Source organism: Amphiprion ocellaris, chromosome 8 (assembly GCF_022539595.1).
Source record: "Amphiprion ocellaris isolate individual 3 ecotype Okinawa chromosome 8, ASM2253959v1, whole genome shotgun sequence".
Taxonomy (NCBI): Eukaryota; Metazoa; Chordata; class Actinopteri; family Pomacentridae; genus Amphiprion; species Amphiprion ocellaris.
The window spans coordinates 30,878,570-30,895,332 of record NC_072773.1 but is presented as its reverse complement, the minus strand read 5'-3'; the positions used below and the strand labels follow the sequence as shown (position 1 = coordinate 30,895,332).

Sequence of the window (16,763 nt, the reverse complement as noted above, 5' to 3'; positions counted from 1 at the left end):
CAAAAATCAAGAGGGAGAAATTAATCAGCACTGGGGTTTTCTTGAACCGACTTAAGAAATATGTGGAGAGGAAATGAACAATAGGCAAGGAAAAGGAATGGAAGAAAGGAGGTGGGTGGTGGGGATGTGAAGGAGCGAGTGTGAGTGAATGTCACTTCTACTGATTTGCAGGGTTTTTTTTTTAATCTGGCATTCGCATCGGAGCGGGGAAAGCGTGGGCCACGGCTGCAGTGGCGTCGGGGGTGGACACCGCTGACAGACAGGCCAAAATATGGCTTTCTTCTGCTGCTGATTAAAGAAGTGCAACAAAAGGGTGGGGGGACACAGAGGACAGATGCCCTTGCCAGGCACACACACCCACCACAGGCCACGTCAGATTGCTCAGTGTTGCTACAGTTCAGAAAAATGTAATGACATCAAACACACGGTTTACAGTAAAAGTCACCTTGATGTGGACCCAAAAGGACACAAAGTAGTTAAAAACACAGACATTTTTTTATTGCTTTTTGCTCATAAAAACAGTGGAACGATGATGGTTACAAAAAAAAATCAATTTTGAGAAAATCTGACACATCAGAGCATTTCAAAAGTAAACAATGCCACCATTATTTTTTTTCTTTTGTCTCTGAGAACTATAAAGATATTTTTTAGTCACAGATATATCACATTCAACATATTCAACTGTTTGAAGGCTCTATGAGTACTGAATTCAAATGTGATGTACAGATCCCAAAATGCCCATAAATAATGATATAAATGCAAATAAATGTTGTGTTCCAAACATCTAAAAGAACTTTCCCAGAAAAGGTGAAATGAGTAAACCTCAGGGTGCTCCATACATAATAGATATAATAACTAACCAGTAAGAGACAGAGAGAGATACTGTCCCCTGCTGGCCAAACCAACAGTAAATAACCTGCTGATACAGCAGCAAAAGCAAATGGTGACAGGATCACCATCACAAAGTGGGAGATGAGATAATGCTGAAATTAAATGTGAAAATAGATACAGGTAAAGACTGGAAGGCCTTACAGTCACATTTTTGTAATATGTGAAAATATTCTGAAATTATTCAAAGCATTCACCCTCATGTCCAACAAAGAGGAATGAGATGAAGAAGAATTCACATAAAATTAATAGAAAAGACACGGAAAACTCAAAAATGACTTTTGGTAAAGTGAAAAATTGTGCTTTTACTTAGAATATATTGCACTTTCCCCCACACAAATTCTTAATGATTCACAGTTTAATTGGTGTAAGGCAGAAGTTCCTCCTAATGAGTGCCACGTGGCATTCAAAGGTGTTGCATAAGAAGTGTAAAGCTTTCCATTTCTTAATTCTGTAAATAAGTAGTCCTCACACTGAGTAAGCTTACTGTCGTCTAAAAAAGTAAACACAGAAAATGCTCTCAATTCTACAAGTAAACTGTGTTTTTAAAAAGTTTCAACGCTGACACTGTTAATTCTATCTTATATTCCCTGTGTAACCTGCAGATCCACAGATAGCCACAATCGGTTCTGTGTCCCATTTGTTCCCAATAACAACTTCCTCTTATTATCTAACGTAACACTGGTGCAGACTGGACCTCCAAACACATGGAAGTAGAAGATTCCCAATCTTAAAATAGTGGTACAGCTTAAGAGGAATGTGTGGGGAAGCCACAAAGAAAGAGGGAGCACTCCATCGACCTGAAGGAGGAAGAGGAAATTAAGTCACAGTTACAATGTGATATTTCAAAATAACTCTGCTGACATTTACATGTGTCAACAGAGCAATAGTTACCCAAGAATCCTCTTTTTATAAGGCGTCAGGCTTGCAGGGAGATTGCTCTGTTATTGTTCACAATGGCAGGACTGCCAATATGGCTTAAATCCCTTTTCCCCTTGTTCCAGTCATACCCATGACTCAGCTAACCGCTTGTACCAGCGCTCATCTTTGCAGTCACATAGCGGCACAAACTTGGACCCTGATATATTGGTCATTAAACACAGCATCAAGCACTGGTCCCCCTGGGTACAGTGCAGACAGACTCTTTCCCTTCTCCAGTCTCTTCACACAGGGCGACCCTACCCCTGTACCAACTGGCAAAGGAACTAAACTGGAAATGCCTTTCATCTGACAGGTGCACATTTAAGATGGCTCAGTTCAAAAAGGCCATGAAAGGCAGTGCTGAGATGAAAAAATAGTCATTGGATTTTGGACAGTCCACTGGCCAGGAGGAGTCTGAAGGGGACGGTGGAGCGTGACACAGTTAAAGGCAGTCTGTGCAGACCTGCAAAAAAGGAGAAAAAAAATAGAGCATAACATTACGCACAATCACAAGGTGGAGCTCTAAATTTGCAAAGCTAGGAAAAATTGTGATTTAGGTGAAGTGAAAGTCTATTAATCACAGAACAAAAGTAAGTTGGGAGGTAATGGGAAAGTGCAGGAGAGCTGCCATGGTGCAGAGATGCTATCTGTACTATGAGGAAGGGGATTGCGTGTATGTGTGTGTCTGGCGTGCCCATGCTCCAAGGGCTTGTTTGTGTTGGGTGGAGGTTTAGAGGGTGTGTGTGCTGCGAGGGGTCTAGGGCGGTGTGTCTGAAGGTCCCCAAGGGGACCCGACTCTCCTCTTGTCCCTTTACAATTTCCTGAAAGAATTGTATTCTTTCTATCTGAGGAAGAGAGACCAGCCCATAGGGAAATGGGGCCAAAGGTGGGGAAACTTATGACATAGCCAACCAAGTGCAAAACATTTCAGCACAGTACAGGCCCACAGACAGAAAGATAAATGCACACAAATTACTTCACTTTACTTCATGGATATAAAATGAAAGTAGACTGACCAAAGGCACGGATGAGCTCTCTCTGTACTGCCCAGGTGACTGTCTTTATCAGGGAGGCAGACGTGAGACCAGCAAACAGCATGTTGTACAGAAAGACTATGTAGAAGTTCCCGAGCCAGTTATACCGACCAAAGTCTCCCAGTAGATCGAAGCGAGTGATCCCTGACACAACAGAATAGAAGCAAAAGAAATTGTTCCACTTGTGAATGAACTGCTCAGGTTTGGATATACCTACAGGTGCAGTATTCATGGCATGCATACGCCCTCTTGTGGGCATTACTAAAACTGCAAGTAAATTGTTGATTCAGCAAATCTTGACATTTTATAGAAGCTGTGTTCAAATCCCACATGCATACCCAATTGTGCAAGTATACTCTTTTTTGTATTTAGTAAAACCTATGTAATGTCAAAGATAGAACAGAAGACTGGCTTTCAAAAGATTTTATAACTATTTTTATGTTTTTCATGATCTTAGAATTATCACCTTTTTTCATGCACTGCATTGTCAGACAATAGTGTACATAAACAGCATTTTTTGAGCATCCTGATTTTTTTAAAAACGTATTCACATCATCATCAACATGGTTGTAGTCTTTGATAAACACATTTGTCATTTATGCTACATACTCACCAAGTGTGCGTGAAAAGACCGGCAGTGCAGAGCTCAGGATGAGCAGTGAAACGCAGTTTGCAATCATCTGTAAAAAATAAAATTTAGATAATGAGTAAACACAAAGCATTACCAGTTGTGGGGTATATTTTACTGAGAGATGGGATAGATGCAGGTACCTGTGTGAGGTTGGTGTCTTGTGCACGAGGCAGGAGGCCAGTGAAGAGAGGAGAACTATAGAAGCCCACCACTGACGACACCATCAGATAGCTGAAATTGATTTTCAGGACAACAGGAGAAAAACTCACACAGATGGTAAATACAATCCAGGAAGTGCATCAAAATATGCTTTAAATGTCTGAATGTGGCTGAATGAGTCAGCATCACACAGACTGATGCAACTGCTGCAAGCGGCTGAGTCAGAGCAAAACTGACATGACCAGTTAACTCTGTGCGCGCTCATTTTAAGCTAAATGGGGTGAAAGGATACAGTATAAGGACTACTTGAACTGCAGCACCCAGAGAGCCGAACATGGAGAACGAGGCCATCCCCAGATGTGGGTCCTTCAACACACAAGAATACACAGAATATACACTAATGGCTACCTGTTGCATACCATACATGACGTGTTTACAAGTTCTTTTTTGCAGAATCCTCACCTCCATTCCTCTGGGCATCGCCGTCTCATCCAGCAGCAGCTCCAGCACGTTAAAACACACCATCAGAACACACATCACCTGAAGACACAAGAACAGCAATTACACAATTTTAAAAAAAAAACAACCTTCTGAGTTAATAATTGAAAGGTAAAAGCAGAATTAGTGCTTATATTGATAAATCTGCATATACCGTGAGTGCGAGGAGCATAAGCATTGCCAGTGGATAGCCCAGGTTTCGCTGCCATGGGGATGCCTTCCTACGCATCTCTATGGGGAGAACAAGAAAAAAGAGAAAATTATTATGCATTGTACTTACTGTTGGAAGAACTCGGCAGACAAAAGCTTGTTCTATCAGGCTTACCCAGAGCGACGCGCTTGCTCCGGACTGTTTGGTGCTCTTTTTTCATAGTCTCCATGTCCAGCTTGACCCAACATGACGTACTGCCACCTCCAATCAGACAAACAAAAAGTCAGTCAGTCATCTTTAAATTCAATCATTAAGCAATGGCAAAGGCGAGTGATCATGGTCACCGACTTACAGTTGAGTTTCCTAGACAGTGAGTCTTCCTCAAATGCAGTGCAGCTCAGTGTATCTTCTACATCTTCCAGCAACTGAAGAGAATGGGATCAATCAGTCAAGTGGAAATTACAATCCAAAGCCACAAGAGAACTGTTAATGCAGAAGTTTCTCTATTTGAAGTGGTCAATTTTAGGAATGCCAACAGCGCCGGGGATAGAAACAGTCTGTCAATCTGTCTTCCATTTAAGGGCGGATTAAAATAACACAACTGTTAGATGAAAATTTGTATTCAGAGGATGACTCATACCAATTTGGGTAATCCGCTGACTGCCTCTGACACTACCATGATCTTAAAATTGTGATTTTGAGTGAAATAATTTATTAACTGTCATATTATGATCATAATTTTAAATTGTCCAACACTTTGAGATGATTAAATATTTACAAAACTAATGACATCCCACCTTCAGTGCTTAGTGGCGAATGCCAGCATATTAACAAGCTCAGTTAAAGCAACATCTCCAACCAATATTACATACAAATTCTATGCAGCATGTGCTTCAAAACTCTTTCCCTGACATCCATGGCTTACTTTTTTGGAGCTGTTACACCACCACCCACAGTTTATTGTATTTTCCTGCTGTGAGATGCTAATCCATTTCTTTTGTGCTTTGCATTTGGAGCATGCATCAACAGCACCCTCCAAAACTGACCACATTTAGACACATTTGCATATTGTTTGCTTTCAGTATGCTTTCACTGTCACTTTTCTACAGTGAACACACTACAAATTAGAACCAGTCTAGAATCAGGTTGTTGTAGGGATTTTGAAGATGGCAAGTGTTAACATTTAGCTCAAAACAAAACTGTGCCTAAATACAGCCTCGCAGAGCTGCAAGTATGACTGCAGACATTCAGTCTTGTATTTTAATTCCAGACATTGAGCATGTGACTCACTCGCGGTTTGACCAGCAGGCTGCCTGTTACACTGAACATTCGGGACAACCCAAAGGGAGTGCACACTGTGGAGAAAACACAGATGATGATACGCAACAGTCACACATCACAGTTTGAAGTTACTTCAGTAAAAGTGATTCAGATATACTTACACAAAAGCAGCAGCACTCCAAACAGAGAGATGCCCGAGTACAGATAGGGAAGATAATACTCCCACAGGTCTGAAATTCAAAAGGGCATAAACAACTATATGAAAAGCTGCAAAACCACCTGTCACTGAGAAATCTATGGGTATAATGCAAGTGACTCACCGTAGAGGCTCTTCCGGGCTATGTTGTCATGGAGGAGAGCTGATGCCACCCACACAATGCCAAGCACAAGCAGAGCCAGCAACAACAGCAGCACAACGGCTTCATACACTCGAGCCATTACACCCTACACAACCAAAGCAGATGTTCTGTGATCAGTGGGTTTACATGCAGATGCTGCCAACTTAAGCCTTTCAAAAGAGTTTTTGATTCTTGAGCTTTCATTTCTGAGCCAGTGCCAAAACCACTACCTTTTTAGACCCTGCAAATCCCTCAGACTCCGTGAAGAAATAGGCAAAAGGCATGAGGAAGACCAGGGATAAATTGGAGAAAAGGAAAACTAGGTTCCACAAGCCTGCCAACAGAAGGAAGAGAGGTTTTCCAGAAGTCAGTTTTAAAGTGAACATATTCATTTGCGATGAAAGATTTTGGCTGAACCACTTCTGTCAACCGCTGTGAGGCATAGGGCTGCCAAACAGTGTAGCATGACAAACACTGGCTGCACAGTCACATGCACTGTGAAACAAGGATGTGCTCCAATTCAAAAGGAATTTAATAAAGTGAAAAGCTGAGGTTATGATCACACGTCTCTCACCGCATTTTTGAACTTAATAACCATTAACTCAAGGAGAGTGTGACCAAGATAAACAGAAACAGCTGATAAACTGCTGAACCTTGTTTTTTTAAAAATTCCAAACAAGGTACACGGAAAGGTCATAGCTCGTCAAACCACAATCGTTATTCATTTGGAAACAGGCCTGTATATTATTGATTCAGAAGCTATCGACACTGATCCTCATCTAATCTGCTTGTTTGTCTCTGTGTTGAACAGTAACATCCTCTGTTGTTTGACAAGTTACTACAGTTGCAATTATTATTAACCGTCAGGTTGTGTTAATTAATAAAAACAGCAAGATGTACCGTGAATAAGAGATCCATTGAGCCACTGCATGTAGTAGCTGTGTGGGAAGGTGAGCAGCACCTCATTGGACAGAATAGAGATGGGGAGAAGGAGCACAGCACACACTGCAACAGACAGGGTGAATGTACACAACCACAGCCTGGGAGAAGGAGAAAGACAATCTATGAGTGAAGTCACACATCTGATCGTGTTTAGCCTCAGAGCCTAACAACACAGGCTAGGTGAAAGGCTAGGGTGGCCACGAATAAGGTAATACAGTGCCAGCGTGTAGGGACAAAGGGCAGAGTGACAATGAAGTCACGTCATTCTAATCAACGGGTCATATTAACACACAGAAGATAGGCAATAAATCTACAGCCCATTGGTTTTAGTTCACTACACATGTCGCACTGACTTGGTATCCGCTCAATCACTCAGTGACACTCAAACTGAGTAAGACCAGATTGCTGGTGGCCAGTTAATGATTAGAGGTTTAAACTTACGCAATTTTGTTGACAGTGGCATCTTCAATATCATCTGAAACAGAGCAGAAAAAACAAATAGGATTACATTTATTATCAACGTTGTAGTTGTTTTTATGTAATTTGAGTTTTATAACTAAAGAAGGCTTAAGCCCAGAGCATACCGAGTGCAATCAGATAAACTCTGCATTGTCACAGGAAAGGTTAAAGCTGTCTGGAACAGTATGCAAGTGTGTGTGTGTATACTGTATAGGTAGTATTGGGGAAAACTGTAACAGAGGCAGTTCTCATGAGGATGAAAAAAAAGCAAAAATCTCACTGGCCTCAGACAGGGGAGTGAGCAGGCGACAAGCATGTTTGGAATATTCTGTTCAAGTAAAAGCCAAGACGCTAGTAAAACTAAGTAACCCACAGGTTAAAAAAAAAAAAAAATGCAAAGAGTGGAGTATTAAAAATACCAAGGGGACCCATCTGTCAATGTTTCTATACATTTCAAACTGGGGGAAAAATGCATCATGCCACACAACAGATCTCTAAAATGTACTGTACGAGTTGCAGTACATGGCTCAGTACATGATACAGTTTCATCTTTCTATGCAAATGTTGGTACAGCTGTTTAATTATGAGGTTAAGCCTAAGGAACTAAAACCAGTTCTATGGTTTCTAATCTCAAAAACAACTCTGTTCAGTGGTATTGCACAACTGTCATTTGTCTGCAGGGCACAACTGTTCTGCTGTTGTTGATGCACAGACAAGGTTTACTGCAGTGGACTAATACATAGCAGATTTCCCTTTGTCCAAAAAAAAAGAAAAAAAAAACCTAGAGCTGGCCATCTACCAGGTTCCAACCCAGCCACAGCTAAGCTAAAAGACTTGGCTATTTGGACAGCCCACATCTGCTTCCAATAGTGGCAAGTTATTTGATTCATTATGTAACTGTCAGCCCAGTAACAACACGGAACTTTAAATATGTTTCAGTTTTAATGTTGGAGAACATGCAAAACATCCCAGTACAGGCGTTGTATTTGTTACACATATATAAATCTTGGCTTGTAGGCTACAAAGTTATTAATCGTCAATACAGTGTGGACCAAAACATATTCTTATACAATGTTCATGTTGTCAAAAGCAACAAAAACCTGTAACTCAGTTTTATGATGAGAGTTTTACGTGCTTGTTAAAAAGCTCTGCGTATAGTTGTTTGTCTAAGTGGAGGGGCCCTAAGCTACAACTGTTTATCCTGCAGCAACATTCTTCACCACCCCTCCACCTCAATGATCTATATGTGCACTGCCTGAAGAGGCGGTCACATGTTACACAACATGCCTTCTTCACCTCTGAGCCGCTCCAGCCAAGGTCCAGAGGCTTACTATCCTGCTATTGTGCAAATTTAGGCTATATCTACATGTATGCAAACATGGAAGACACTACTCATAAAAGCAAAGGTGCGTACAGGTTTGGATTTCGTTGTACAATTAAATGTTATACCAAATATTAACAATATGTGCACAAAATGATTACGATTTGTGAGTTTTAAAATATACAATTTATTGCTAGACTGAGTGTTATCAGGATTTCTGAGGAATCTGCAAATAAGGCAAAAAATTGATGTTGTGCCCTTGCTTTCACCTAGCCCTCACAAACTATACAAAGAAAAAGCACTATTTACTTTTTTATTTTTATATATATATATATATATATATATATATATATATATATATATATATATATATATATATATATATATATACATATAAAATGCGGAGTTTTTGAACAGCACCTGTGTTTACTTAAAAGATCTTACCTACATACTTTGTGCAGAGAAATTCCAAAACACCTAGTCATCAGTAAGCCTGTCAACGCTGTCTGTTCCCCTCCAGGCAAATCTCTATAAACCTTTGATGGAAGGCTTTCCCACAGAGCAGCATTAATGTGATGTATTTATTTCCATCCAAGAACACTAAATCTTACCCGTGACAAACTCGGCTGTCTTCTTGAAGTGTGTGAGGATGAGGTAGGACACCATGTAAAGGCACGTAAACAGGAGTACACAGATCTGCAGAGGAGAAGGAAAGACATTTTGTCATTTCTGCACTGTACAGTTGGAGGTCATGACTCAGAATAGTGCTTTGGATACTGAAGCAGCTAACTGCATAAAAAAAAGGTAGCCTTGTAAACAATTTGTCATGCACCGCTGATAGGCAGCACTTCTATTTAGTTTGGTTCGTATCTGTGATTTAGCATATTCAGACAGGTCCTTAAAGTTTGGTTGGATATGCAGCACAGATAGCAAAAACATCCGGAAGAGACAGAGAAAACACTGGGGGGAGGAGAAGGGAAAGCAAGAGACAGGCCAAAAACATTCAGCGCTTTGCTTTGGCCAAGAGTGACAGATGGAGTCTGAAGATTACCCCTTTATTCCAATAAAGAGAGTAGGGTGACAGTGACCAGCTAAAGGATTAAGGGGAGTAACAGAAAGAGGGGTTAATAACAAGTGAGGGATATACAACATAATGCTTGTAAAGGTCACCGACTGACATTACATTAAATCTAGCAAAATATTTAGGCTAAATCTGTATTCACTCAGCAATCTGTTGTCTGGCAGAGCTGTCAAAATTTAAACTCCAAGTCTGAAGTAAATCTTTTCTACAACATTGAACAGAACAGAAGGTCACTTCAAAGATAACAACCACATCTTTGTGACAACTTAGATACTTTTCCACATTCAGTACATTAGCTTCATTCCAGTCTCTGCAGCAGAGAAGGCGATCCGCAAACACCTACAGCAGCCTTTGCTCAGACACACTCTCAAATTAGTTCAGCTCAGCTCTACATCATTAGCCTTGTTTGCAAGTTGTTGGATGCGTGGGAGGAACATGTGTGCAATATGTAAATGACAATTAATTTGAGCAATGACTACCACCATCTTCTTCAAAAGCAAAACACCTCAGGTGATTTAATACTATTTGGGGACAAATTGTCAGTAATGAGCTTCATGTCAATACATGCCATGCAGCAAAATATTGGATTGACTGATGAGTGAACTGCTGCAGCCAGAACACAATTAATCAAAACATTTCAGCAATGACAGCTCAGAGAGAGTGCAGTATCAGTAGCATGATGTAGACGTTTGTCCCCAAGGTAACAACGGCAACAAATAAAGATAGAGAGGTTCTCTGGAGAGATGCCCAGGGTTAGGCATGTAAAACCTGCTTCTGAAAATGCATGTAAAATCAAGTTTCCATGAAAATTCTATTGCAACAGTTTAGTCTAACACAAGCACTATGAATAATAAAATGTCCAACATGAGTAGAGGGCTCTGTTTAAATTGTTCATGGGAAGACAGTGCACTTTTAGTGTTTCCTTTAAACTAAATTACAAGCCAAGACATGGCGACATATAGACATATGGTACGGTTTTTATGGTTGTCTCATTTGTGTCCATCAGAGTTACAAGTACCAAAACACAAATTCAATTGCACATATAAGTAACCTGATATTTTTACTGTAAGAAGTCTGTAATATTCTTTGACACCAAGCATCTCCCTCTTTATATTTTTACAGTAAAAATCTAATTAAGACCTACCAAACAAGACTACATTTTGCTCTTATTATCACATTCAGCTAGAAAACCTATTCCAAATTCAACATAAAGGTTAATCTGTTGAGCATTTGAGTGGTAACACACTAGCTGTATCATACAAACAACAAAGGACTGTACACACAACAACTAATCAGCTCAGTCTGCAAAATTGTTCAATAATGCAGTCTAATTTGGCAAGGAGCTTGCAATGGTTAATCCAACAATAAGAAAAGCAGGAAACAAAGGCCATTGGATGAGAAATAGGTGGAGGGCCAGAATAACACTCTTTTAGTCCACGTTTGTTGGAACACGTGCTGACTGGTGGTGTAAAGACCTGGCAGCACACAGCAGGCCACTGAAGGGGGAGTTTAAAGGATTTCACGATCCAGAAGGACATCTTTGTGCTGACCACAAAGTCCCAGGATTTTAAAATTCACACAGTAACTTAAACATCTTTGTGGCGATCCAAGCTAAAAACAGTGACGCTCAAATGTTTTTGCATCTCGATAACCCTTGTAGTTCTGTACTGGACTCGATCACAGTGTGGTACTGCAGAGGCAAAGAGCCTCTTGCCAAGCTTAACACATTTTAGGCAAAGCATGACAGCCTACGTTTACAAGTACGTGGAAAGATTAGGCAAGACCTATTCAACAGCCAGGAAATACTTCAAATACTGCAAGGGATAGCTATCCTAAAAGGTGTGAAGCTCCAGTATTTTGTACTGTACATTTTACTGGAATGTACACAAGTAATAACACAAATTCCAGACAGTTATTTGTTTTCCTCCAAAGAAGTCTTTATTCAGCCACCCCTTTGCAACTAAACCTAAACAAAGTGGGAGGCAGATTTGATCCATCACTCCCACAAAATAGTCTCTTCATGTCTTCTCTCAACAGCCCTACAGAAAGTAGTCACTCAGACTCAACCATTCCTTTTCTAAATAAAACGGTACTCGTGCAACTCTTCTTAGGATGACTAGGCATCTTAATATGTGGTGATTGCTGGGTGTCCCATTTCTCTAGTGCAAGATGTCACCCCGACCTTTAATTCTGCTAGACATTGATCCTTTCTGATCCCTCTAGGCTCAGGGTGCGGGGCTATGGGTGTGTACTCCTGGCTCTACCATTTACAGCATCTCACACAGACAGTTTCATGAATCTGTGTTACATTTGCCAGAAGCAGTTATCTAAGATGATTTATAACATTACATCAGCTCCAGTGATGTTAACATTTGTCCAGTCAAATTTGATAAGCTGATTATTTTTGCTAGCTTTTGCACGTATACACAGTGTCAAGGGAGCTCAATTTCTGACTCAGACTTTAAGAATTTCTTATATACACACACCAGTGAGGCTACATGATATTGTAATATGAAAAAAATACAGGACTTTTTAACCAGACAAATATTTGGAAAGTATTAATCATCCCTTAATTATTCAAAGGTAATTTTGTAGAAAAGTACATCTGCATCAAAAACAAAAAAATATTTCAAAAAAAGCTGTTTGGAATCTTTCTCATGTGGTGTAACGCTAGTAGAGACATCCAAATTTTTTTTTTTTTTTTTTTTGCTTTGGGTGGCATTTAGATCTGACATTGAGATGTTTGTTGTGCCGATTTAGACGATCAAACAAAGTAGGTGTGTTTCCTTGTGTTGCGGCAACAAGTACCAGACACTGCCAATAGAGAACCTGTTTTTGGTCAACCTTTTTGTGGCCAAAACATTTTCATAAGTGTGTCATTGTTGTTCTTTTGGCAACCAAATCTTCCTTTGTAGTGTTTCTTTCCTGTTCCTTTGTCATTTTTCTCTGCACACATGGAGGCCACATGTCAACAAGCTCAGCGTAATAAAGATTTAAAAAAAACCCTCAAAACCTCAGAGTATGCAAGAGCACTTAAATCAGAGTAAATTATGTTCTATCAGACAGGCTGGTCTTGTAGATTAGTCATGCAAAATGAGAATCGTGCACATTTTCTTTGGTATCATGAGTATGATGTGTTGGACTATATTGCCTTACTTTATATTACGCTTTCTGCAATGTGCCTATTGTGCAGACCCACGTCACAGTGTTGATGCTGTAATGATGCATTGTGCAGGCCTTCATACTAACTAAACAGTTTTCATATGTTCTCAATGACTTAACACATAACAGTTTCCTCACATCCAAAAACAAGTGCAAACAGTGACAGCTTTTGCTGCTTATAGGTTTTGATCATTAATTACTAATACCTTCTTTCAAGAGTTGCAACAACAACAACTAATCGATTAAACACTTAGTTGATGAGCAGGAAATAAAATAATTATTCCTATAGTCATTTTAGTCAATTTCTAGCTTCTCAAAGGTGAGGACTGATTGATTTTGGTCACACATGACAGTAAACTGAGTGTCTTGGGAGTTTTGGAGTGCTGGTCAAACTTTGGCCTGTGAGAAAATTTAAGTAAATCTTTGTTGGGAGGAATTTATTGACTAAACTATTGACTTAACAGTTCTCAGATTAATCAATAATGAAAGTAGGTCTTTCAAAAAAAGCTTGGTTGTGCAAACTGCTATTCATTCTAAAAAAAAACATAAAGTAACACTGTTCTAACACATCTGATTTACAGACACATTATTTGGGAATGTAGAAATTATTCTTTGTATAAAATGTTTCATCCTAACCTAAGTATTTGCTTCTGTTTCTGCTACATGAAAAGGTTCTGCTCTCGTGCACTAGCACTTAGACTTCTGCCTCATATTCATCATTTAAAATAAGCTTATGGATGATAGGCTTGGTCTAAAGCCATTAATGACCAGAGGTGCTGGGGCAGCTGACCAGTCTGAGACAGAGGACTGTGAAGAGGTGGTAAGCTGGAGACTTGAGGCGCGCCAGTGGCTAATAGCATTAGGTCTCTGGGTGAACGGGGCAATGACACAACAAGGACATCAGAATCATTTGTTGCTCATGTATTATTGGCTATATGAGCAACTAAATAACTGAAACTACCTAACTCCTACTCAAAATTACTATTTCATATATTTTGTCAATTTTTCTTGTGATGTGTTATGTGGGAGGGGGAAAAAGTCACCAATACATCTGACATGCAAATATATTCACCTACCACTTCAAAACAGAAATGGAAAAAGTCAGTTCACTGTCAGCATCTTAAATTCCCTAAGATTATTTTGCTTTTGATGTTTCTACCATTGAAAGCAACGGAGCTTTTTCACAGCAGAAGCACTATCTAACTAGTCAAACTGATGATGGCAGATAAAAAAAATCTGAACGTTGGCACCCAAATATAATGCAGTCATTAAAATTGCCATTCCAGTGGTTTTGCGGCTATAACATTCTTCTATAAGTTCTTCTCTGCTGCTGCAATGACTCAATCTCCCGTAGGGATCACTAAATTTCATGTTATATAATTTCATCCATAAACATGCACCATGCACCCCTTTCCTGGCTCACAGCTGCACAGTTTCAGCTCATCTTCCTCTGCAGTACTAGTACAGACTGAACGTAAAAGCACCTTCTTATCTGTTTAGAGTTGAGCAAATCAGAACATAATGGTAAGTCAATAACAGAGGCTGAAAGAAAAGTCCTGCTTGTCCTTCAAAGTACACTGTATCAGCAATATCTCCTGCCTCAGGAAAGGACATCTGATTGTGCTGTTTAGGGTTAAAGGTTAGGATTCATGTGCTTTGTTGTAACTGAACCGATCCTCTCAGGCTGGTCTGAAGTCCAGTGGCTTACTGTTGGTTTTACAGTCAGGCGCGGGAGAGAGAGAAGATATTAAAGAGGACAGAAAATACCTGTGAAACACCAACGCCTGGTTAGCAGCTCCATACGTGCTACAGTTAGTCCGCACAGAAGTTCAGCTAACCGTTAAAACGAGCAACTTTTCAGAAAAAGCAGAAAAAGCAAAGTAACGTGAGACTTTACCAACTGCTGTGCCACTTCCAAGTCATGCCAAAATAAACTCACTTAAACGACGTGAGCGTGTGTGTTGCAGTGATTAGCGGATTGTATTATGTGTGGCGACCCTCATATACATATTAACCGACGGCTGCACTTACTATCGTCTCCCGGACGCGGTTGTGGAAAAGTTGCTCTCTAACCGACACGTCGTCCGTTTCCATCCTCCTCCGAAACCATACCAGTATCCTCTGGCTTTAAAACCGCCGGGCGTGGAAAACTGTGTTAAAAAGTTAAAAGAGTGGGCATCTCTGTACCGCTGCAGTTGTGTGGCTCTGCTAGCTAGCCGCTCTGCGTTTAAACGGCTAACCTGCTGCTGCACTGATGAGGAGCGGGGGGGAGGGGCTTCGAGGGCGGGGCTTAATGTAAGGGAGCGTGGTTTGGAAAGCTCTGCAGGTAGCTGTCAATCATCATTATTGTTACTATTAATAGGTCATCATTAATCAAATTAATTGAAACGTTCATGCAGCCTACTTTTTGGATCTATCACAGTCACGTGCGCTACACTACCCACAGCTATGCAGGAGAGGCATTCTTGTTGTTTACACACCCTCATTCATACATAGTTGCTGTTGACTAGAAAATAGAAACACACTTCAGCATTGTGCAGAAAAACGCAACAGTGCGTTCTTCAGATACATTTGTTTAAGCAGTGGCAGTTCACAACAGGAGTCATCTCAGGACACTGCACACGTGAGAGATCTTCAAAAAGTTCTTGGCCTCACATCACAGGAAAATTATTGTTTCATGCATTATTTTTTGGCCCAGTCTCACTTAATTTTATTGCACTTAGTTCACGGATGTTCAAGCTTTGAATCCCTTTCAAGGAATGGGTCACATCTTGAGCCTGTCCTCAACAGCATAGTGACTTACAATTTACAATTTCATTTAGCAGCAACATATACAACAGCTTCATCATCACTCTGTAACGTGTAATTTCACTTTGGAAAGCAACAGTTCAGATCCACATTCGGCTGCTTCTGCCACCTGTGCTGTTTGGACGGGCGCATTGTCCTGGAGCAACAGCACACCACCTCAAAGCTTCCCTCGTCTTTTATCTTTGCTGTCACTGCTTCAAACAATTGATTTTTTTTGTGGACAGTGAAATAATATATAATTATAATACACGGTTACGCCCTAAAATGGGAGTGACACTCCTTGTTTCCAGGACAGGCTGAAAACATTTTGAAATACCTACGTAGTTAGATCAAGATCTGATATTCCACTGAAGAAAAATATGATTGCAGCCTGCAAATGGGAGATTTGCAAGTGGGGAGTTGAAAATCTAATTTCTGTTCCTTAGGTTATAAAAGGATTTCATTTAGTCAACTGTGCACAAAAAGTTGTTGGGGTGGTGATAAATTCTCAACCGGTGAGTTAATCCACACCCAAGTCAGGTGCAGTTTTAAACACAATCAGATAGTGTAACCAGCACACTGACACTCCTTTGACCAGTGATTATAAAAGGCCACCTTAAAATGCAGCTTCATTCAAATAACACAATGCCGCAGATGATAAGAGAAAGGCTGGATGCTGACATGTCAGTTTAAGGGCACGTGAATGTCCATGGCTCTGCCACTTTATTCAGACAGAATGCTACAGCATAGATCTGGTATATGGTGCCTTGCTTTGTCTGACATTAACTCTGTTCATCATAGAACTGTGATTCTTCACTGACTTATGATTTCTGCTCTGCCACTCTGCTCTCAATCTGCCCACTATCATATCCAGTATTGTATGTACTTGGCGGTGTCATTATGTTCATTGTGTTGCAGAGATGGAATGTGTTGACACAACAAATCCTTATTCTCCTATGATAAAAACACAAAAACAATCCATTTAATCAAATGAAATGTTGCATGCTGCCTTCATGATTTTGTTGAGTTTAAATCATCTTAAGGCACTTACAAGACTTTACACTATTATATTATAGAGACAAATCCAACAATTCTCCTTGAGCAAACACC

General features: G+C 40.2%; 1 protein-coding gene across 1 annotated transcript; it reads right to left on the bottom strand.

Moving 5' to 3' along the window:
- Positions 1 to 476: 476 nt before the first annotated feature.
- On the bottom strand, positions 477 to 15,104 carry lmbr1l (limb development membrane protein 1-like). The gene is made up of 17 exons (XM_023290182.3): positions 14,898 to 15,104; positions 9,235 to 9,319; positions 7,285 to 7,318; positions 6,802 to 6,941; positions 6,132 to 6,235; positions 5,884 to 6,007; positions 5,725 to 5,793; positions 5,573 to 5,637; positions 4,635 to 4,707; positions 4,457 to 4,543; positions 4,286 to 4,362; positions 4,096 to 4,173; positions 3,926 to 3,999; positions 3,615 to 3,705; positions 3,457 to 3,523; positions 2,826 to 2,987; positions 477 to 2,272 (listed from the first exon to the last, which is right to left on the bottom strand). Exons 1-17 carry the CDS (start codon positions 14,958 to 14,960, stop codon positions 2,187 to 2,189), a joined length of 1,479 nt encoding a protein of 492 aa, XP_023145950.1. The 5' UTR covers positions 14,961 to 15,104; the 3' UTR covers positions 477 to 2,186.
- Positions 15,105 to 16,763: the final 1,659 nt, after the last annotated feature.

Excerpts from the sequence above, each read along its gene's own strand:
- lmbr1l (XM_023290182.3), bottom strand. The coding sequence starts at position 14,960 with ATGGAAACGGACGACGTGTCGGTTAGAGAGCAACTTTTCCACAACCGC. Across the intron at positions 6,008-6,131 it reads GATTTGCAGGGTCTAAAAAG|GGTGTAATGGCTCGAGTGTA; the intron begins GTAGTGGTTTTG and ends TTGGTTGTGTAG. Across the intron at positions 3,524-3,614 it reads AAGACACCAACCTCACACAG|ATGATTGCAAACTGCGTTTC; the intron begins GTACCTGCATCT and ends TATTTTTTACAG.